Source organism: Aulonocara sp. 'chitande type north' Nkhata Bay, linkage group LG2, assembly GCF_057382095.1.
Source record: "Aulonocara sp. 'chitande type north' Nkhata Bay isolate Kocher_YH1m ecotype deep benthic linkage group LG2, A_spYH_male_GT1.1, whole genome shotgun sequence".
Classification (NCBI taxonomy): Eukaryota; Metazoa; Chordata; class Actinopteri; order Cichliformes; family Cichlidae; genus Aulonocara; species Aulonocara sp. 'chitande type north' Nkhata Bay.
This window is the reverse complement of record NC_141345.1, coordinates 6614607-6637942: the sequence shown is the minus strand read 5'-3', so window position 1 is coordinate 6637942 and position 23336 is coordinate 6614607. Positions and strand designations below refer to the sequence as shown.

Below are 23336 nucleotides of genomic sequence, written 5' to 3'. Positions count from 1 at the left end.
AGAAGTACAGACTGGTTTTATCCAGAGGGTTTACCACACTGTGTGTGTGTGTGCGCAGGGCCAGGTGCAGAGTGGTTTCCGTTCTGGGATTCGCATTGCTCAAGGGAACTACATCAGGCTGACATTGAGGAAACCGATACCAGTCCAGGTGGATGGAGAACCGTGGATCCAGCCGCCGGGACACATCATCATCTCTGCTGCTGGACCAAAGGTACACTCCGTTTGTCCCTGCACGGCTTCCGTAGTGTTGGTTTTTTTACTTTAGTGAGTGTTTTTTTTCCATTTTTATAGAAAATAACATTTGAACATAAGACAATAGAAGAAGGACCGACCAAACAAAAAAACAGAAGGGGGATTAGGCCATCTAGGTAGAAGTTTGACATACACAAGGTTACAAGTTGAAAATTATGTACAACTCAGATACATATTATTACCAGAGGTAATACAAAGGAATACCACAAGGCTCTAGAGTAATTTCTCAGTAAGAAAACATTTACATTTCTTCCAGTATTTTTCACATTTTTCTGAGGACAGTCTCAAGGAGGTTAGTCGCTCCATAACGTGAATTTCGTGTGTTATTTCTGTCCAGTCCGAAACAGTTGGAGGTTCCCCATTCAACCACTTGCGTATTATAGCTTTTTTTGCTGGCTGCCTGTAATATCTGTAGCAGGTATCTGTCCTGTTTCTTCAGTCCAATTGTTATGTTGCCTAAGTAAATGACACTGAAGCTCCCCTCCACCTGTAACCCAGTTATCTGCTTGGTTCTTTCAACCACTTCTGTCCAGTAGGGGGAGATTTTAGGACATTCCCAAAAAATATGGAAGTGGCCTACTGAAGTATATCCACATTACCTCCAACATTTACTATGTTCAGCATTTTTACTTCGGAGTTCTTTAATCTTAGGGGTGATTTAAAAAAAAAAAAAGAGAAGCTCTGAGTATTTTTCAAAGCCATGAATCGGAGCTTGAAGTAGTGGCTATGGTTTCACATATATTAGACCAATCTTCTTCAGATAGGTTTATTCTGCCTCTTTCTCCCATCTGAGTTTAATGTAAGTGGTAGAGTTTCCTTTCTATCTGTAGTATTGAGTAGGTCATAGAGATTTGTTTTTTTGTCAGTTTCCCTTTACATGCATCTATAAAAATTTGAACTAAAGGCTTTCTCTCCTTGGACACAATAGCTGTATTAAAGTGATGTCTTAATTGGAGATATCTAAAGAAGTCACCCCTCTCCAGGTTGTTACTGTCTGACATTGTTGAAAGGTATTTAAATCTTTTTCAGATGATATTTTCCAATATGCAGTAATGCCAAAGTTGCACCAATATTTAAACCTACTATCAATTTTGCAGGGGTGAATTCTGTGTCATATGCTGGCCAGTGTAGTATTCTTGCATCACTTTCAAACATTTTGTCTCTAAGTAACCTGAGCCAGATCCTCAGTGGTACTTTTATGCAGTTTGATACTTTGCAATAATGGTTTATCCCCGAGAATAGCCGGGAGAGGAACATTCCGTAGTGTTTGAATGTTTTTGCTTTGATGTCTCTTTACTGAAAGAAAACAAAGTTTTCTCGTTGTACTACGTATTTTAGTTTATTCAGGATGTTTGAGGCATGCACTCTTTGGTCTTTCGTAGTTAATTCAAAATAAAAAGCAGCTGGTTCTTTGACTTTTGTTTCTAAATTCACAAACTGAAATTGAAAACCGTGACTTCTGGAGTCATCCTGTTCCTCAGTGTTTACAATCACACCAGGGAAATCGTAGCCAGAGACTGTGGCACAACCAAAATTATTGTGACCGCGTGCAAAGAACTCACGATCTCGTCGCCTTTGAAATGGTTGCTTCAAAGACGGGGATCAGGTCTGCAGCTAGTCGCAGTCAGTTTCAATCTTGAAATCATCAAGATGGCAATGAAACAGCAATTAGACAGAGTTATCTCTTATCTGCTATCAGTCTGTGATTGGATGGGGTGAAGTTGGCAATTACATGCAATCTTTTTGTGAAAATACAGCGATTATTGTGATAATCGGCAAAAACTGCAAATTAAACTGCAGAAATTAACTTAAACTATTAAGTCCAGACAGATCCTCATGGATGCTAATGATTAATTCATGTGGTCTCCTACAGTTTGCATAGAAGTTACTACTCTCCCGATGGTACTTAAACTATTAAAAGTGTGATGCGAATGGGAAATGGGGAATGTCTTCAACGTAAAAGTAGAACCTTTTGTAACATGTTAAGTTCTATGGTAAAGAGCAACTTTACTTTGGAGATGATCTTTACAGTTGTATTTCCTGTAGTTTATCTTTACATGTAGCTTGTTATATATTATGTATACACCTGTAGATGATCTGTGTTTTAGTTTGGAGCCGCTCCTTGAATATGTTTGTGTGAGGAAAAAAACTTTGTTTGGGGGTTTTTAGGGTTACACTTCTGTTGTCTTCTGCTGTTTGTAGGTTCGGATGCTGAGGAAGTCCAAGCAGAAGCAGAAGAAGTCATCAGCTAACATGAGGGACGGACACTCGGATAGTCCTTCTTCCAGAGATGGACACTGACCCGATCACCCGATAATGGCCATCCTGCCTGTTATCTGCCTCCTGCTACTGCACATGGGTAACCGTTTTGGTGCCAGCAGCCAGCTGTGAATTCACTCATGTAGTTTTGCAGCGACACTAACAGGCCGCAGACGGACCACAGACTCGTGGACGTTTACCGTCTTGCAAAGTGGGAGAAAGTCATGGATCACTTGGGATTGCATTTCATGCCTACTGTCCAGGCGCCGACCATTTACAGAAATCACAGTAACCGTGGTTAATAATTCCACTCCTAACTTTTTTACTTAACAGTAAATAACTCACAGCAAGATGTCTGCATAGACTGCAAAATAAATTGTGTTGAATTTTGACCATTTCTCAGTATGAATAAGCTCTGCGCTGGAAAAAAAAATCTAAACAAGTATTTAAAGTGTCTGTCCGGACGTGACTGTATATGTGCAGTAAGTAGCAGTACTCAGTGTCAGCTGATATATTATATAATAACTTTAGTCGTGAAAAATAATGTGCAGCTATAGAATAATTATGACCTCAGTGTTGTTCCGTTTGTCATCAGAAAATATGAAGAAAGCGGATGCTGAAGACAGCGACGGGCAGTTTTTAAAAAAAAAAAAGCTGTTACTACATAATGTTTCTCGAAAGCAGTAATTTCCTGGGAGGCCCCACTACCCTTCTTCTTCTTCTTCTTCTTCTTGATTTCTTGTGTGAAATCCTTTAGTAATATTTACACACAGTGTAGAAATTTTACACTATTGAGCGTAATTAAAGTCAGATCAGGGTGAGCTATGCTAAGCAGGGTTAGCTGGAAAGAAGAACTGTTTATTTTTGACGCTCACACAGATTAGTCTTGCAGTAAAGCTTGTCTTACATAGAAATGTGTTTACTGGAAAATATAAAACAAGAGAAACTCCAAGATAATTTGGAATAATTTTAAAAAATACCAAAGGCCACCTAATAATTTAGTTTCAATCAGCAGAAGAATATATATATATATATATATATATATATATATATATATATATGTACAGTATAACATACAAGTGCAGATTTCTTATAAGAACTACAGAACATCCAGTTAGGATAGCATTAAAGAGACAAACATTTTTCTGACAGGAGCCTGTTTTGATATTTTTGATGTTTTAATTTTTTACGTTTTTTAATTTTTATTTTACAGAAGTGTGTGATGGCACTTGTTCAAGCCCTCAGGTTATTTGAGATACTGAGAAACAACCCAAACAGTGGCCATTTAAATCAATTTAATTTTGAAAATTGTGTACCAGATACGAAAATTAGCCTAATAACACTCCTGTAGCAGTTAGTAACTGTGCCAGCTTGTTAGCTAGTTTTTTTTAGTCAGTTGTGTGCATTAAGGCACATTGAAAGTATGTTTACTAAACAGGATTTTTGCTTTTGTTCATTAAGTTAATTTGCAGCTAAACAAAACACAAACATCTTGAAGATGCAAACTAAGTGAATGGTTACTTAGCTAGCACTAATCTTTACTTTTGGCTAGTGTAAAAACGTGACTAATATTTTGTAACCTGAAAATGATTCATTTGAGTCCGTTTTTAAAATGCAGAGGTCAAAACCACTCAATAAAAGTTATTTAAAATTTTTAGACATTAGAAAATTAACTCACTGTGTGCCATTTTAGTTACAGTTGCCAGCAATTATCTAGAAGACCTGTTACATTAAAAGAGCTTACTTCTAAGCTAGTTTTCTCAATAGTAAAATTATTAGCTTAGCAGGCTAGTTAGCTACTTTAAAAAAAAGTAAGCTATTCAAAGATTGAATTTGTTCATTGTCCATATCAGGAACTAAAAAGTGAAATAAAACTCTGTTTTCATTTCCTGAAAATTGAAAAAAATGTAGCTAGGTAATGTAAGCTTAAAATATTAGCTAGGGTAACTAGCTATAACAGAACTTTGCTATGTGTAATAGTAATATTAGGCTACTTATTTTATAAGTCAAATTGAGGGTTTCAGTTAAACTAACCTAGATACTATAGTGTTAAGCAAGCTTATAAAGATAGCATATACAAATGAAATAACAAATTCAATTCGTCTGAATGTTACTGAAATAGAAAAGGTAAAAAGGTCAGTGGTAAATGTAACCAATGAGGTCAGGTATAAAGTAATTCAAATATTGTGTAAGAGGTGTGTTGACCTTGCACAACAATCTAATAAATTGAAATATTTCATTTTCAGTACCACTTTGTAGATGATGCTTTCGTCCGATCTAAATTCTGTATTGCTGAATTTATCCAAAAATCCCAACTTAATCTAAACCAGACCTAAAACAACAGAGCCAGCAGAGTCCAACCTTAACTTTTATCTCCCCCTTTTTGCTGAGTCCTGCTCTTTAACCATAAAGGAAGGACTCAAAGTTGAGCTCCATTTGGCATTTTAAAGACTCTGAGAGAAGGGACTTAATGAAAGGGGCACTTTGTTCATATTCCCAGAGTATGAAGTAGCTCAAAACTTTGAAATAGACTAAAGATCCTATGCTGAAGGTTCCAGCTCTTGATGTAGCCTCAAAAACATTCAATAACTGTACTTTGGCTGTAACTTGTACACTTAAAATCAACGTGTGCTTAATAGATTTATTTTCATGTTATTTGGTGCTAGAAGATAAAATATGTATAGTTGTTCTGTGCTTGGTTTGAGATTCGAGGATGTTGTTTTTATTTTCTAAACCTTAAAATGAAGTTTATGAAATCTGACTAATGAAGGTGAAATACCTCTCGATGGCTTCATTCAACCCTTTTCTGCAGTCGCTCTTTTGGCCAGTTTCCACCATTCTACTGTTTTACATGTTACCCGTTTTTTCGTTTTTCTGTCTCATGCAAAGTTTCTGCATTTCAGTGTTGTTAGATATTCATGTTAAATATCTCCAAAACTGAAATACTGAATTTCTATTCAAGTCAGTTTTATTTGTATAGCACCAAATCACAACAGCCACTGCCTCAGCTAAACATATGTAAAAGTGATTGGAAAAATTAGCATTTGTATGCCTGAATTTTTTTTTCTTTATCAGTTAACCCGTGCATGGCTACAAAGTACAGCCTGAAAGCTCTATTAGCTGCCCCTTGGTAGGCCTCCTTAAAGTGGCCAATCAAGAGGAAGTGGCTTTTTAGCTCCTCTGCAGTCTCAGAATAAAAGTATAGAGTTTGGAAATAAGCAGAATAGGTCTCCTCTGATAACATCACATGTGGTTAGTATATAAAGATAAATTAGTTGTTGTAAATGTTGAAAACCTACCAAATTATGATTTATAACTCTTTAAATTTCACATTTCCTGGTTTCCCAGACTCGTCGTCCACAAGTGAACCAGACATCAGCTTGTAATAAAAAGAAAATGAAGGGTGGGAAGACACTTTCATACACAGCAACATTTAATTTTGGTTCACCTATTCTAGAGAAACAAACTGCAGAACCTGGTGGACACACCAGGAGGCGCTGCAGAAAAAGGATTAATAATGAACAACAGCGAGGGTTTCTGGCTTTAAACAGAGGTGCAAGTCGACCTCTGATTGAAGTGCGTTCAGGCAGGTTGTGTTTTCCTACACTTGATGCTGTGTGTCTACTGGCAGTAGGATGTAGCTGTGTAACTGTACACTTATGAAGTACTGTCAGAGTGTTTGTTACATGAAGTACTGTACCTTTGTTCCATGTAGAGCTGCGTTTTTGTGCTTTTACAGCAGCGTTTGAGCTCGTCTTCACTGATGACGATGAGTAAAACTGCTGCAGTCACACCTTTGAAACACTGCATACACCCACCAGTCTTAATGTGTTACCACGTTCTTCTGGTCAGTGAGTCCTCTGTGTTAACTTTTCGTTAAAGGTGGTTGATTCTGTTTTAGTGTCTCCACAGTGGGTAGGAAGTGTAACTTCTCTGCAAAAGAACTACACCAGAATTCATCCTTAAAATGGATTCACAGTTTGAAAGAGATCAAAACCAGAAGACTTGTTTTCAAAATTGATGATAAATATGTTTAATTCTGCTGATGGGCAGAAGAATGTCTCGCACATGTTTTGTTTTGAGTAAAGAGTTATGGAATAGCATTGGACCAAACCACTGTGAGGCCATGGGGGGGGGGGGGGGGGGGGGGGGGGGGGGTTACAGTTACAGCGAAGCATTGAGCATTGAGAACAATGGGAGTGACTATCTGGATGTGACGACACTTTTGAGAAGGGCCTGGTCCCCACCGCCCCCTTCGGCCACACCCTGTCTCCTTTAAAAACAGTTCATCGGCATTGTTTCACCTGTTTGGTCTTAAAGAAGGTCCCAGCTGAAAGGCATGCAGAGATTTTGGGTCACTTTCTCACATTTCTGGGGAAGCCTTCATTCATTTTTGCCACACTGTAATTCGCACCGTGCCATACGAGTCTTTCTGTTGTGTCAAACCTCGCCGCTTTGACTTTCTGCTTCTCTGCATCCGCCGTGCCTCCGTTGTAGTGTCCAAAGTATCAGACACCAGGCCGAGGTCGGCGTGGCCTTCGCGCCTCGACGCCCTGAGTGCGCTGATGTTTAACGTGTGTGTTTCCTGCTGGTGCAGTGGTGTGTTCACTTCTGAGCTGATGTGCCTCCAGTTTTCTGTTGCTGTAATTCTCTCTGAATAGATGATTTGTCTATTTTTGCAGACAGAAGCTGTTTTTTTAAGTTTTAACTGTAAATTATAAATTGCACTAATTGTTTTACAGATGCTCTTAGATGTGACGTTCAGGTTATTATGAATGTTGTCATAACTAAAGCTAATTGTCTAGCATATATATATATATATATATATATATATATATATATATATATATATGAGTTTAAATTATGTGTCTAATTGTAATAAACTAAAGACCGACTAAGAACTAAGCTTTGGTGGTTTGTCTGGTATTTGAAGAAGAAAACTGTGAATAAGAACCTGCTGATTTTGTTCCACAGAGTTCACACTTTAAAGATTAATAATAATAATAATAATAATACTTTTTATTTAAAAATAGCGCCTTTCAAAGCACCCAAGGACACTGTACAACAGATAAAAACACAGAAACTGGAAATATACACAATAATAAGAATAACAGATAAAGTTAGAACATACAGAGGTTTAAACATAAGCAATTTTAAACAGATGAGTTTTGAGGATGGACTTAAAAAGAGGGAATGAACTAATATTTCTGAGGTCGGGGGGGTAAGGAATTCCAAAGTCGAGGGGCAGAGCAACTAAAAGCCCTGCCCCCCCATTGTAATCAGACGAGCGGAAGGAATAGAGAGAGAAAGAGAAGATGAAGATCTGAGGCACCGGGATGGGAAGTTCATCTGTACTAAATCGGAGAGGTATGGTGGAGAGAGAGAATGAATAGCCTTAAATGTATAGAGGATTATTTTAAAATGGATGCGAAATTTAACCGGGAGCCAGTGAAGCTGCTTCAGGATTGGGGAGATGTGGTGGGTAGAGGAAGTCCTAGTAAAAATACGGGCAGCAGAGTTCTGGACACGTTGGAGCTTGTTAATAGATTTTTGTGTAAGGCCAAATAATAGTGAGTTACAGTAGTCAATTCGAGAGATAACAAGATTATGGACGAGAATGGCAGTGGCATGAGGAGTAATAACACAACAGAAGACCATTTGTGATTCTCCAGGCACAGGTAAATATGAAAATCAGGGAAATTAACATTTTAAAATATCTTTGAATTTTGAGGTATTTTGAGCAGAACCAGGCTCAGGGAGAAGGAAGCCAAGGAAGGAAAGGAAGGTCTATTAACACATAGTGAGTGAAGAAGAAGCACTCAATGCATCATGGGAATCCCCAGCAACCTACACCTATTGCACCATAATTAAGGGAGGATTCAGGGTCACCTGACCCAGCCCTAACTATATGCTTTAGCAAAAAGAAAAGTTTGAAGCCTAATCTTAAAAGTAGAGATAGTGTCTGTCTCCTGAATCCAAACTGAATATTTGAATCCTGTAAATCTGCATCTAAACCCATGAATATTCAGTTTCACATTCCATTAAATGGTTTTATGTCTGTTTCTTATATAATGCTCCATTCTCGTCTGATGGAGCATTCTAGTCGAGCTAGAAAAGCACGTGATCATTTAATCATTATAAAGAGTAAATGTGACGATTAGCATTAGCATTCATTTTGTAAATCAATTTTTGCTTTTTCATGTCACCATCCACCTTTGAAATAAGAGGCCACGCCTCTAATAATGCAAACTTTAAACCTTAATAAAACAAACATTCCACCTCATACAGGTGTTAAGAAGGCATAAATTATCTACAGACCCCAAAACAGTTTATGTATCAAGCTGTAAACGTGTTTATTTCTGCTGTAAATTTGAAGATTTTTAACATGGGAGTCTATGGGGACTGACTCACTGCCGGAGCCTCTGCTGGACATTAAAGGAACTGCATCTTTTTTCTGTTTCTTTTTGTTGTTTTTTTACTTTTGGCGCTCTAGTTTTGGCTTCATTAGTTGACGCCTGTATTTCATGTGTGCTGGTGTCAGAGCGGCAACTGTGGTGATGCTTTGCCTGACCAGCAGGGGGCAGGTGGCGAACAACTCATCAAAGATGGCCTGCGAGGGAAACGATTGCTCACTCTGCACTTCTACTTCTCACCCCACATTATGAAGATTTTAATAACAAGCCAAGCATGAAATCAGCACCACAGTTCATGAAAACAGTGCAAGTATATTAACACGAGTAAGCTGCGGTCGTTTCGCTTGTGTACTAATACACGATGTTTAAAAGTTGGAAAAGATCTCCTGTAAGAGTATTTATACTAATACATGTGCACTCCAATTTATGTAAAACTAAATGTAGGAATGACAATATCTTTGTTTATTTGTACTTATGCATTCTATACTATAAGTCATACTTTATACTATACTTTATACCTTGTTCTATATTGGTCATTAGTCATATTTTGATAGATTTGTGTAACTTTACTTAAATAGAAAGTATACTTTGAGTACTTCTAGAATGTGGTATTGCTCATACACGTGAACCTTTTGTAAAATTACCAGTTTCAGTATATTTCTACACTGAATGTGTTATTGCTAATACTAGTAGGTATTGTTACCCTGTAATAGAGTATTCCTTCACAGTATCATTACAAATCTACATTGATAGTTTTTTTATTTAAATAAAACTTCAAAAGCATGATTTATAACAGAATTATAATTATATATATTATAACTACGATTTTAAAAGTCTTACTTAACACTTTTTTCAGAATAAGGTGTTACCAGTACTGTGGTAAATTTGTATACTTTAAATGCACAGCAAAGCTTGTGTTCATGAGTGTGATGAGACAAAGTTCTTCTAGAGGAAAGTCCCTGTACTCTGTCTCTTTTTAGGAACACCTCTGGGCACTTGTTTGATTTATTTTGAAGCGTTTTTTAACCTGATTTGAATTTCTTTGGTCTCTGGAACATCAAACTTAGAACAACTCAGAGATTTTGCCCCTAGATAAGTTTTTTTTTTTTCCGCCCTCAAAGTTATACTTTTACCATCTTTGCCACAGAATTCTCTCTAAAGTCTTATTACTAATATGTGTTCAAAAATATATGTTTATATGCTTATCTGTGTTTCTTCACTGTGGTACTTTTAATTTGTTACCATTTGCTACTGTGCTTGTACACTTTACCTGTTTCTTTGAATTTTTTACACCTGCTGTGGTTTTGTTCATTTGTACCTGAGTATTTATGGTGTCATTACTAATACTTTGGCCATTTTTGTACTTTAATAGGAGGGTTTTTACCTGTAATGAAGTAGTTTTAGTAATAAACACACTGCTTTTACCTTTTTCTTTTTTTTTTTTAAAGACGAGCTAAAACCGAACTTTAATTTTTTCTATACTTACGAAAACTATTGGATGGATTTTTTTTATTTATTTATTTTGATGGACTTTTCAAAGTCCAGCCATCTCGGCAATACCTGTGGGCACCTATTTGGGAAGTTATCTCGAAGTGTTATATAAGTTTATATTTATTGCCTCTGGGAAAGAAAAACACAGAAATAAAATTCAGATTTAGCCTAAAACCACATTTTAAAAAGCTTTCTTTCTCCCCTGTAAGTTACTTTTCTGCCATCTCTGCTTTTACAGAATTCTTTTTTATACATATATATCTGGTAATGCTAATATGTCCCTATAGGGTTTCTGTACTCCTACTTGCACTTCACACTGAGGTACTTCTTACGCAGTAGAAATGAGCTTCATTCAAGGGGTGCCAGGACTCTCTCAGAGCCTGCAGAGCTCAGTCTTTCGTAGGAGAGAGGAGGCCCTACTCCACCATATCAACTGCTAGCAAACCATCTGAGGAGGGAAAGCAGAGCTCCACTAAAATGGTGTATAGTGGAGGTGGGGTCCTGCTGACTTCAACTAAGGATACAGTCTGGTGGTGGGAGGCAGCCTTCGAGGATCTGCTCAATCCCACTGACATGTCTTCCGTAGAGGAAGCAAATTTGGTGACGAGGGGAACGACTCGTCCATCACTGGACCAGTTCTTTATCCTCGAAGATACTTGAGGGCGTTTGTGGACTTGGACAAATCATTCGACCATGTCCTTGCAGGAGTCAGAGCTGTATGGCCCGTTTTTATGAACCATTCTGTTCCTGTATGAGCCACGTACAACCACATTGCTGGTAATAAGTCGGACTCCCCCTGAGCGGGTGTTGTCACAGATTCAGTTCATAGTTTTTATGGACAGAAGTGAAACACGACAAATGAGAATCGGCACCTCCAAGTCCAAGAGCATGGTTCTCAGCAGGAAAAGGGTGGAGTGCCCATTCTGGGTTAGAGACCCAAGTGGAGAACTTTAAGTGCCTCAAGGTGTTGTTCACAAGTGAGAGGAGGGTGGAGCGGGAGATGTCTGTGATGTGGACTCTGGTTTGTACTGGTTTGTCATGCAAAAGAGAGATCTGAGTGTAATGCCCATTTACGTTCTTACTTTCACCTGTGGTCACAATCTCTGTGTAGTGACTGGAAGAATGAGATGGGAGAAATGGGGCTTTCTCCAAATGCTGGCTGGGCTCTCCCTTAGAGATTAGGAGTTCAGCCATTTTGAAGGGACTCAGAGTAGAGCCAGCTCAGGTGATTCAGGTATCTGATTCTGAGGCCCTGGGATAGGTCCAGGACACACTGGTGAGATTATGTCTCTCGGCTTACCTGGTAACGGCTCGGCGTTCCCTCGGATGAGTGATAGGTGACTACAGAGGGAGGTCTGGGCTTCTCTACTCAGACTGCTGCCCCTGGTATTTTCTTGTACCTTTCCTTAAGTACAGCATTTATAACTAAAGACGATCTAGACGGAAGTCCCTGCTCATAGTTGCCGAATCAGCTCGAAGAAGGAAATAAATTAATTTCAATTCCAATTATTTCTGAGATGTAAAACTTAAAAAAAAAAAATGTTTTTACTGTTATTATTGTTGTTATTACAAAAGATCCCTTGAAGTTATACTTGTACCACCGTCTGTCCTGTAGCAAAACCTTTCTCATGTGTCTCAAGGCTAATCCGTCTGTATGGAGTTGGAGTACTTTTGTAATGTATTACTGTGGTATTTCTAATGCAGGACTGAATTATTACTAACCTATGTGTGTAACTTGAGCTGTTACTGTGTATTTCAACGCGTTTTGCTTTGTCTGGGCTCAGTTCCTCTTTTGAGGTGAAACAGGAGGACTCGGTTTCTGATTCATATTCTTCAGACTGTGTTTTCTTCTCGAAGTGAGACCTCGTGGTTTTCCCCGCTCTCTGCCTCATTTGGACGTCACAGGGAATTTCCAGTGGGGAAGGAAATCAAGTCAACTTTATTTCAACTGACAATCGTCAGTCAGTGTCACCTGCGGGACTGCTGTCGCTCCCTCTGGATTATAATCCCACTCGGATTAAAATTGTTCATTAAAGTTGTTAAAGTGTAATGACGCGCCCGTCTCGCGTCATGACGTACTCCGGGTAAAGTGGATGGATCGGTAGCTCAGCATGGCGCAGTGATGTGCACAAGTGAAGCGAACTGAGGAGGACTGTCACTCAAAGGGAACTCTTCACCTGACCGACCGAAACAGGTAACAGCCTGGTTAACTAACCAGCTAACTAAACTAACCAGCCAGCTGCACGTTTCCATTCATAATCACAACTTCAGCGGGACCCGTTACAACTCTTTGGCAGCTGGCTTTGTTTTGCTGCTTACTTCCTCATTAGCCAGGTAACTGTTAGGACCCCGGGCCAAACTCCATGTTAAAAACGGTAAGCTTTTATTTTCTGTAATGTCAGTAGCCTCGGGAATATTTCACGTCACCGTTAAAGTGCATTACGTGTTTGTAACACCCACCAGCTAATTCGGCCACGATTAATCAAAAATCAAAATCTCGGCTTAGTGAAAGTTTGAACTTTAATCCAACTTTTAATCTCGTTTAACTCGCTCTGGTCTTTGGTAGCCAAAGGGCAGAATGGTTAAACTGACAAAATAATTAAAACGACATTTTTATTTACACCGAACTGCTGTGTGGATTTTAGACTTGCCGAATACATGACTGGGGTCGGCTGATTCTGGTATCTATTCATTTATATCGCAATGTTCAGTGTACCGAAGTGAAGAGCGAAGGACGGTGTAACTGGCAGATTTTAATACGAAGTTTTGTGTTACGCTCTCCGCATACGGAACCTACGAGGCTAGCTCCCGGGCAGCCAGGACAGGCAGCGGTTAGCGAGGACGGGGCTCGCTTTGACTTGAAGCCCGAGATTAGACCCGAGCTGCACTGAGGTCGGTGCTGTGGAAGCGCCGGCCAACAGCCTGCCTGCTTTAACTTTAGCCACATGAACAACAACAACAACAACAACAACAACCCGGAGGAGCTAATTAGCTGTTAGCCGCAGAGCTAACGTAGATCACACAGGCACGCTCGTGAGAACGAGGACGAGCGATGCTGCTGACAGGTAACAAGTGTCAGCGATCAATAATCAGTAATTATTATCGGGTTTAAACGACTGTGTATTACAAACTGTGTATCACCGAAGGTTAAATATATATTTATATATATAATAAACAAAGAGTGAATTCCGAGAACAGAAAACTCAGTTCACAAGGTATAAAATTAATAAACTGACAATAAAAAACGACAACAGCCAAAAAACATTTAATAAGATGGCCAAAAAAGAGGCAAATTTATGAAAGACCTGCAGATTCACGAGAAAAATGTGCACTTCGCAAATCCAATTTTTGAGGAAAAGGATAAAAATTGATAAATATAAGGAGAAAACCCAGGTAAACTCACGAGAAACACGTGCACAAGCGCAAGAAAGCAAAAATGAGGAAACCTTCAAAGGTGCTCAAATTTCAATAATCGTTGAGGAAGTTAGTTGCTGGAGACACCTGGCCTACTTCTGAAGGTTAGTTCTGGAGGTCTCACAGTGTGATGAACTGAGATGGAAGTGTTTCCCTCCATAGTCACCTTTTTAGAAGTCAGCAGGTAAATTTCTCAACGGGACTAAAGCCCGAGTGTTTACTGCCGTCATGTCAACTGTTTACATTTAGTTTTTTGCCTGCATGTTTCACAGCTTGCTCAGCAAAGTTTGAATTAACAACCTTAATACATATTCCTCATTCTAATGCAATAAGGAATTTCTCCATGTTTTTCTTTTCTGCTTCTTTTTCTTCTTCTTTTTTGGTACAAGAATTTCCAAATTCCCTGAAATACTCTAATACATAGGTGTCAAACTCTGGCCCGCGGGCCAAATTTGGCCCACAGCCTAATTACATTTGGCCCGCGAAGCCATACCAAATTACTATCAGAGCTGGCCTACTGGTATTATACAGCTAATATATATATTGTTTAGTATTAAGCTTTGCTTGTTCCATATTCAGTTTTTTAGCAAAATGTGTTTGAGTCCATAAGAAAAGATTCATTCTTATATCTGGAGGAATAAATATAATTCAATAAATATTAATGTTAGCCCGCGACTTTGTTCCAGTTTTGAATTTTGGCCCACTGTGTATTTGAGTTTGACACCCCTGCTCTAATACAAGACCAAAGCCGTCTTACCAGCTTAAATACTATGATATTAGCTCTTTATTACTCCTTATAAAGGACTTATCAAAGCCTTATTTAGCATGACTGAAACAGCAAACAAAAAAGTGGCAGTGGTGTGTCCCCCATTGTGAAGTGAGGTGCAGTTTCTAACAGATTCACTGGTAGTTTGACGCTCATTAATCCACACAGCTCCAAAATAATGATAACAGCCACTGAGTTCCAGTTAAAAATAACAACTGCATGCTTGTTTAAGCATCTAAAAACTGTCAGGTGAAACCTGTGCAGCAGGTTTATACCTCCCACCACCAAACCAGGCCCCCCCCAGCTCCTGTCCAACAGCATGCCTTCAAAGACCATTTACTGTGTGATCGGGCTGTTGTGTGGTTTCTGGGCTGCAGTGAAAGCAGCTTAGGTGTTAAGTGAAGGAGGAAGTGACATACAAGCGAAATGGCCTTCACTCTAATATCAGTCGAAAGACTGCATTAAGACACACAAAAAGGCAACTTTTATAAAGGCCTCTAGGTCAGGCCTCTCTTAGTCAGGGGTGGGCAACTCCACGCCTCAAGGGCCGGTGTCCTGCAGGTTTTAGATCTCACATTGGGTCAACTTACCTGAATCAAATGATTAGTTCATCACCAGGCCTCTGGAGAACTTCAAGACATGCTGAGGAGGTAATTTAGCAATTTAATTCAGCTGTGTTGGTTTAAGACACATCTGCCCACCCCTGCTCTTAAGTGGTCAGGTATAAAATGCAGTTTTTAAGAACCAGTTCGTTTACCATTTACAGGCCTATATGCATCATGAAAAGGGATGCACCAGTTCAACTTTCAACGCCATTCATCGGTACGCTAACATCAGGTTGAGCCTTAATGTTGCTTCTCTAACTTTCTAAAATAAAATATACCAAAAAAGAAAAGAAAAGAAAAATGCTTTTACAAATGTATTCTGTATTTGAGCTGAGTGTGAGAGTCTTTACTGCTGGTACTCCTCCTGTCCCTGCTCTCAGTCTCGCTGTGGGTGCACCTCCTCACACACGGAGTGGAGCACACAGAGAAACAGGAGAAGAGAAATAGTATTATAATGCCACTGTTCTGTCACTGCAAGTGCACAAAGGCTTCCCAACATGTGGGAAAACGTAACGAGAGAGAGGATGGAAAAAGCTGTCGGCAGTTTCTGGTTAAATTAAAAACTTTAGCAAATGTTCAAAGTGACTGCTGACCTCTAAAAAGGCCTTTAACCCTCAAATAAACGGTCAATAAAGTTGCTTTCAGTCAATTTTCTGTTGCTAAAATAAGAGATTAACCATTAATTGTTGCAGTTCTGCAGTTGATCGTTTTTAATGGTCGCTTTGAAAAAAGAAAGTTGTGAATGAAGTAGTTGTAACAGAAAGTAGAGTATTTAGAGAGTAAGTCACTTTACTCATATAGAATTCTAATTCAAGGTGAAGACGGTTGTTTAGAGGAGTGCAAATAAAAAGCCTCAGTTATAATTAAACGTGTTGTGATGAGCAGAAAACATAAAAATAAGAAGAATGAACAGAGCACTTTTGTCATTCTGGTCTCTTACTCATAATAATAATCGCTGATGTCACTCCGTGGGTTTAACTGACGTGTTGCTCCACCTTTTGCAGACGCCACCATGGCCGGAGACGACCACTACCTACACACTCCCAACCAGGTAAACTCACCTGGGCTCAGCCTCCATGTTTTTTTATAATGTCCAGCTTATAGTCTCATTTACTAATTTTAAGTCGTGTTTGACCCAATATGATGATGATTTGGTAAATTATGCTCCTTTTGTAGTCAGAAAGGGAGACAAAGCAAGGGCTGTTTTAGGATGTCATTGACAAGATGATGATGAAAAAAGCAGCAGGTTCCAAAAACATGACTTTAATAACCAGTGGGAGATGTCACAGTTTCTGCAGGCTGACAAATAACAGCCCATATTTCTGCTCTGAAGGAGACAATCTCCCCCCTTTTTAAACCCTTTGAAATACTTGGATCTACACCAGTATCAAGGTATCACAACCTTTTTAGAAAAGCCGTATTAAAGTGGGAAGTGCTCACATGTGTGCATGTAAATGAGACAGTATCAATATCGATCCTCAACATTAGGAAACTGTGCTGCTATTTTTGTTCCTTGTTCCTCGTGAACGGAGCCATAAAAAAGGCTCTTTGAGTCACTTCTGTCCAACATCATGCAGATTATTGAAGAACGTGATTGGCCAGCAGCTTTGTTGTTTGATTACCTGTGCTGATCATCGAGTCTAGTGCACTAATACTTTCTATTGCTGTGTTAGACACAAATGTAATGTGATTACAGTAACTCATTTCTTTGGAACATTTTCCACGCAGCACTTTTCAGTTGTTCTTTAGCTTTTTTTGATCATTACTGTTTCTGTGGTTCTCCTCTGATCTTCTTCTGATCTTTTCCTTCCTGGTTGTCAACTTCAACTCCTTCCTCCTCTCCAGCTTCATCTTCCTTGTATTTCTTGGTCTCTGTATAGCTCTTATTGATTATATTCTTCATCTGCGTGATCTTCTTCTCGATGTTCGTCTACATCGTCACCCTCTTCTTGTTATTTCCTATTCTTCTTTTTCTTCTTGGCCTTAATCTTCTTGAACAGCTTCATCTTCTACTTGTCGGTCTTTGTCTTCCTCGTGGTCTTATACCTGTTCTTCCTTGTCTTGATCTGTCTCTTCTTCTTGATTTGCTTGTATATTCCTGATCTATGTCAGTGCTTTCTTTTCCTTCTTTGTCTTCTTCTTCTCGTCCTTCTTATTGATCTTCCTCCTTGGTCGTGGTTCCTTTGTGGCACCGGTTCATGCAGTCTCTTTGAACAGACCATGCTGGGGTATCTCTTCTGCTTGAACCCTGAGAAGCACTGATGTGGGGCTCTGATCCGAGCTGCTGTAAATAACTGTCCTGTTCTCGTTAATGGACTGTTGTTTCTTTGGTATAACATGAATTATTGCAGTTAACATCACTCAAGCTGCACACATGTGAAGAACAAGAACTAAATAATAATAATGTCTTCCTGTGTTTATTTAAGTCTAAAGTCAGACTTCGTGTTTTTGTCTTTACTGCAGATGTTTGATAACATCATGATAGACCCGTCATGGGAGTTTCCACATTTTGCGATGCCTCAGACGTCTCTGCGGACAGGTGAGAGTCCTGCAGGTGTGTCCCACACCATCAGCTTTATCTTTAAAATGGGTGTCTTTGGGTTTCAGACTGCTGGTCCAACAATAAGACATCATGTAGTACTTTCCTGTTGGCTTGATTTGACCTCTGTACTTTCAGAGTTTATTTACTTTGAATGTGTTGTGTTGTTTTTATCTGGATTTCCCCTTTGTTTCTGAACAATAGTATAATTTCTGAAGAAAAAAAACAGCAGCCATGGGTGGCATTAATCATCTCTTAAACTTGTCATTTTGAGATGACGGCTTAATCTTCGTGCATAAAAATACCACACTGTCACGCAACCATCACGCCTGTCTCTCCTGCCGTCCCCACAAAAGCTGTCAGGCCTTTTGTTTTCAGACGGTTTCCTTTGGTCTCACTCACTCCGCCATCCTGAGGTTATTACTGTGTGGTTAGCATGAAATAAAAAACACGCAGGTGGAGATAAAGTATCTGCTGCCCCATTTGTGTAATTGTGTTGAGCTCATACTTTACATACTCGAGCCTGATTGAAAAGCAGTTTAGTTCTTTTCCTGTTGCAGTGTTTGCTTTCTGACACTCGTCGTTTGGTTGACTGTGGTCGTTATATCCACGCGTATCATTGTTGTTTAGGTAATACTCAAAATTTAAAGGGACCCACTAAGACTTATGTCACTGGTATTCCCTGTAAAAAAAAAACTATTTACCAAAAAAACCCCAACAATAAATTTCATGTGTGATTTGGTTTAAAGTTCCAGGAAAAGTCAGACAAATGGACTTTGACTTGGACTGTTACGTCAGACAATGAGAGCTTTATATGGACCGTTACGGCATGAATGAAGCCTTTGTTCAGACAGAAGCTGAAGGCTCTATAACATGTGTGAAAGAAACATTAAAACCACACACAGGTTGAACAGATGCCGCTGGGGAGGAAAAACTTCCGAAACTCCACTTTCTTTTTGCAAAAGTGAATTTCTGTTGAGGGGGAAAAAATGAAGGTAAAGTGAAAGAGGAGTTTCATGACGTGTCCTCTGTGGTGGCTGTGGGACGGCAGCTCAGCTCTCACTTCCCTTTAATATCAACACATCGTTTCTCTGAGTAGAGACAGAGGTGTAGCTCGCATGGGGAAACTGGCTCCTCTTTACATTTACATGTGGCTACAGTGGTACGCAGAAAGTGGCGATTACAGCATTTCTTCTTTTAACATGTGGAAAAATACAACCGGTCTCTCCTGCACATATGGATGGTAGAGGAAACGCAACAAGGGCGACATTTCACAGTTCATATTTCATGTGAGACAACATTTCACCGACATTAAACAGAATCTCACATGACGGGAAACCTGACATGAAACACAAAATGTCGCAAAAGACATTAAACATAACGTGACATTTTAGAAAATGTGTCATCAAACAAAACTGAATGAAAGATGACATAAATCTCAACGTTTTAGAAAATCGATATTGCGCAAGATGCCCGCGTTACGAGTTTTACAAACGACAATTCAGGAAAGGATCACCGCAAAAGACATTTCAGGTGGCATGAAATTTCAATCGAAGCGCAGACACTCGAAACACTGTCGCGTACAGATTTCTTGAAAGCCGTTTTACAGGATGTTGATAGCAAATGAGACGAGATTTCAGGGAAGATGTTTTACATTCTCCTACTTATCAGATGCATATTTTAAGAAAAACTGATGGCATTTCAAAAAACACAACAGAAAAAAACATAAAACATTTCTGAAAAGAGAGTTTAGAAAAAAATGAGACGCCACTACAGGCGATGACCTCACACAAAACATTTCTTATTGCACATCAAAAAAGTTTGAGGTTAAAAAGGAGCTCAAACTGAAATGTTGGTTAATGTCACGGCTGCCGAGGCGAGCCGTGTGGGAATGGAGGGAGAAAGGACCCAAAACGCAGGCAGTAGATAATAATGCTGGTGATGTTTATTTACACAATGGTGAGAGGGCAAAACAGGCAAGAGAGAAGACAAAACAAAAGACCTAAACTGGGAAAGCTAAATGACAAACCTGAGAGGGTACCAGAAAGGGGTGAGAGGCAGAGAGCCGCGCAGGACACCGAGGAACACAGACTGACGCGGAGTTACACAGACAAACCGGCAACAGGCAGGAGAACACACAGGGCTTAAATACACACACCAGTAATCAGGGGATGAGAGACAGGAGGGCAACACAGCTGGGAGAAATCCGCGCTGACGGGACAGGGAAAAAGTAAACTGAACACACTCACATCAGACATAAACCTTCAGAATAAAACAGGAAACTAACAGACACAGAGAACCAGACAGGACACTGAACTAGACAGGCAGACTCATGAGCAGACACGATAACACCATGGACAGACAGAGGGAACACAGAGAAGTGGGAGCAGGCAGGTAAAGAACAGAAACCTAACAAATGGCAAAATCACAACAGAATACACACTCGGAATGAACAAAAGCATAAAGAAACACAAAACACTGAGTCCTCAGACTCAGGACCATGACAGTTAAACACTCTTTACGGTCTACTTATCAGTAATAATGACATAGTTGTAATAATTCTTAAACCGTGGAAACCTCAAACCGTGGAAGGGAGTTCCCCTCACTGTGACACAGTGCTGCTCACAGGAGATTGTTGGGGTTCTCCCTCTAATATTGATGGTCTGCAGCTCAAAGAGTCTTATCACTGAAACTGAATAGGATTGGTTAGAGCACTGCTGGTCAGCAGATGGTTGTCAAACCAGAGACCAGACCCAGGGTGAGGGGTGACAGATACCCCAGGGAAACTTTGTGTAGAGAAAAGCGTAGCTCGGTCTTTATTTCATGTGTAAGATATCTCAGTTCTCTGACACCTCTAAATGTCTCGATTGTCTGAAACCCCAAAACGAATTTTCAAAGAAACAAATCAGCTGTATGAGAAGGTGTTTGAATCTGAGTCTGAATCTGAGTCTTTGTGGTTTCAGTGGACGGACCGTTCCTGCAGATCGTGGAGCAGCCCAAACAGGTAACACTCACCTGTCCCGTCTTATCAGAGACGACTGACCGCTGGGTTTAGTTTATTTTTAAATTGGTTTTATTTAGAATTAAAAAAGGGAATTGACTTAGTACAGGATGTTTGGCTGTTTAAGTCACACCTGTAACTACTGCTGTTTTCTTTTCCTGTCTTTTGTTGCTGATGGTCACGCTGACTGTAACGGCACTCTGACCGTGTTCTGATGTCACTTCCTTTAATGCAGCGGTCCTCAACCCCTGGGCCGGTACTGGTCCATGAGTCGTTTGGTACCGGGCTGCCAGAGTTGAGGCTCATTGTCGGCACAAAAAAAGGTTGGGGACCGCTGCTTTAATGGACAGTAAAACACAGTTAGGCCGTAAGTTGTGCAGCAAAGTGGAGCAAAGACTGAGGGGGGGGTCAATAACAGGGTCCCCCCTGAGTCATTAAAGAGTCAGTCATTAAAGTGAAGGATGTTAAGGTGTTAAAAGGTCCTGCGTTGAACTTACAGGTGTTATGTTTAACAAATCAAATCAAATCACTTTTATTGTCACATCACATGTGCAGGCACACTGGCACAGCACATGCGAGTGAAATTCTTGTGTGCGAGCCCCACAAGCAACAGAGATGTGCAAACACAACAACACAAACGAGCAAAATACAAGAATGGCCACCCTGAAACTAATAAATATATGTACAATATATAATAGTGTATGCATTTCTGGATGTGTATACTAAATATTTTCCTATGTGTGTGTGTGTGTGTGTGTGTGTGTGTGTATACACATTTTTACAAATTAAATAGTAAAAAAATAAAATAAAATAATAATAATAATAATAAAATATATAAAATATACAGAGTTGAATATGTGCAAAACAAGTGGCATTTATATACAGTGTGGAGTGCACTGACGGAAGAAATACATTTAACGCTCATAAGACCTATTTTAGTGACCGTCTGTGGTCATTAATGATCTCTGTTAGACTTTAAACAGGAAGTCTTTATTTAACGTGCTTCTCATGGTGCTGCTTGCTTTCTGTTCAAGCTTGTATTTACAGTCAAACTGAAGTATGTAAATTTGGATGTAGCCGTTGGCACGTTACCCATTGATTTTAAAGACTCATCATTAGCATTTCTGTCACCGCCATGATGTTTTTGGACGAAAGGTCAAAGTGTTAGCGGCGCTGTTTATCCCGGGAGTGGGAGGGCACTGACTTGGGTGGAGTATTTCCCATTAATTTTTGAGCTTTGAATCCTAAACATTTACACCTTTAATCTAATTTCACCCCATAAATGTCACACCCTCCTCCCTGCCTGTATATATTTATTTGATGACAGAGCTCCTTTAACTTCAGCTGGATTAACACTGATGACTCAACAGGAAGAAAGGGAAGCATCGCGTCTCAGAGTTGGATTTCACCCACCTGTTTAATGAATAATCACCTGAACGTGTGTTTAGAACAACAAGGCGACTGATTGTCAGCTGATGCATTGATACAGGTGTGCACTGTTGTCTTTTTTTTTTACAGCGCGGCTTCAGGTTCAGGTACGGCTGCGAGGGGCCGTCTCACGGCGGTCTGCCGGGGGCCACCAGCGAGAAGAACAGGAAGACCTACCCCACCGTCAAGGTAACGCTTCCTGTCTGCGCTTGTTCTCCAGGTGTCGGATGTGCAAATGTAAACCTCGTCCTGCGCACTCGCTACAGTCAGCTGACTCACCTGCAGAGCGCAGCGTTTAAACTTTCTTCCAGTTTGTTGGTCCAGGAAGTGTTTGAAGCACACAGAGTGAGCACTAAAATGAGATTGTGGTTCACTTCTGTCTGCAGCGGCAAGAGGAAATAAAACAGTTTCCTGCAGAGACTTTAATACTGCTGAGGCATCGGGCCGACTGTTTCTGTCGTTTTGCTGATTGAAGTTGTCAAACTGACTAAACCTGTTTTGAGCTGAAGCTGAAATATGAAAGTAATGCCGTAGTGCGATTGAAGCTCTGGGAAATGATTGTTTATATCAGTTTCATCGCAGTGATTGTTCAGTGAGAGTAACACAGAGCTCCTTTAACTACAGTTATTAATAACACACGCAGCCATTAAATGAGTTATTCATCACACTGTTTCTGCTTTCACAAGCTAACACAGAGTAAGACCAGCGATGAGACCCAGTCCTGCTCTGCTGTCTGTGCTGTATACCCGAGCATCAGTATAATGACACCGAGCTCACCTGGATGTTTGGAGGCCGAGCGGTCCCTCTGTGAACTGACTGTCCTGCTGATGTTGAAGCTCACTGTTTGTTGAGACGAGCCTTATTGGATCAAACCAGCTCCCTTTTGGTTAATTTTGGCTGACGTTATCTTGCCAGTTGAAGTTTTTAGTTGTAGGAAAACAAAATCAAAGATAGTTTTAAGGTCATGATTATACGTGACGCGGACTTGAGTCCATAAATTTCATCATCAGACGTTGATGACGAGCATCCGTGTGGATGTCCACATGCTCGCCTGTTTTTTCTTTTTTTACCGCACAGACTCACAGAATTTACATAACAGTGCACCAACTACACGTGTCCCAGGCGGCAGACTTCAAGCAGCCTTCACAGGAGTATAACAGGACTGACT

At 39.9% G+C, this 23336-nt stretch overlaps 2 protein-coding genes across 4 annotated transcripts in view; both read left to right on the top strand.

Annotated features, from left to right (window-relative positions):
- The window catches only part of dgkq (diacylglycerol kinase theta), a 28421-nt gene extending 24865 nt beyond the window's left edge, over nucleotides 1–3556 (top strand). For both annotated transcript variants that reach the window (XM_086304411.1, XM_086304402.1), the window contains exons 22-23: nucleotides 59–211; nucleotides 2455–3556. In XM_086304411.1, the coding sequence (XP_086160537.1) occupies nucleotides 59–211; nucleotides 2455–2553 (252 nt within the window). In that variant the 3' untranslated portion in view covers nucleotides 2554–3556. The remainder of the gene's footprint in view (nucleotides 1–58; nucleotides 212–2454) is intronic.
- Nucleotides 3557–12326: 8770 nt separating this feature from the next.
- Nucleotides 12327–23336, top strand: part of nfkb1 (nuclear factor of kappa light polypeptide gene enhancer in B-cells 1) — a 30007-nt gene continuing 18997 nt past the window's right edge. Inside the window, exons 1-5 of one of the 2 annotated variants that reach the window (XM_086304391.1) lie at nucleotides 12327–12609; nucleotides 16205–16251; nucleotides 17664–17739; nucleotides 20703–20743; nucleotides 22259–22357. In XM_086304391.1, coding sequence (XP_086160517.1) covers nucleotides 16213–16251; nucleotides 17664–17739; nucleotides 20703–20743; nucleotides 22259–22357 — 255 coding nt within the window. In that variant the 5' untranslated portion in view covers nucleotides 12327–12609; nucleotides 16205–16212. Of the gene's footprint in view, nucleotides 12610–16204; nucleotides 16252–17663; nucleotides 17755–20702; nucleotides 20744–22258; nucleotides 22358–23336 lie in introns of both variants that reach the window. The other variant, XM_086304383.1, reaches the window with a different exon arrangement.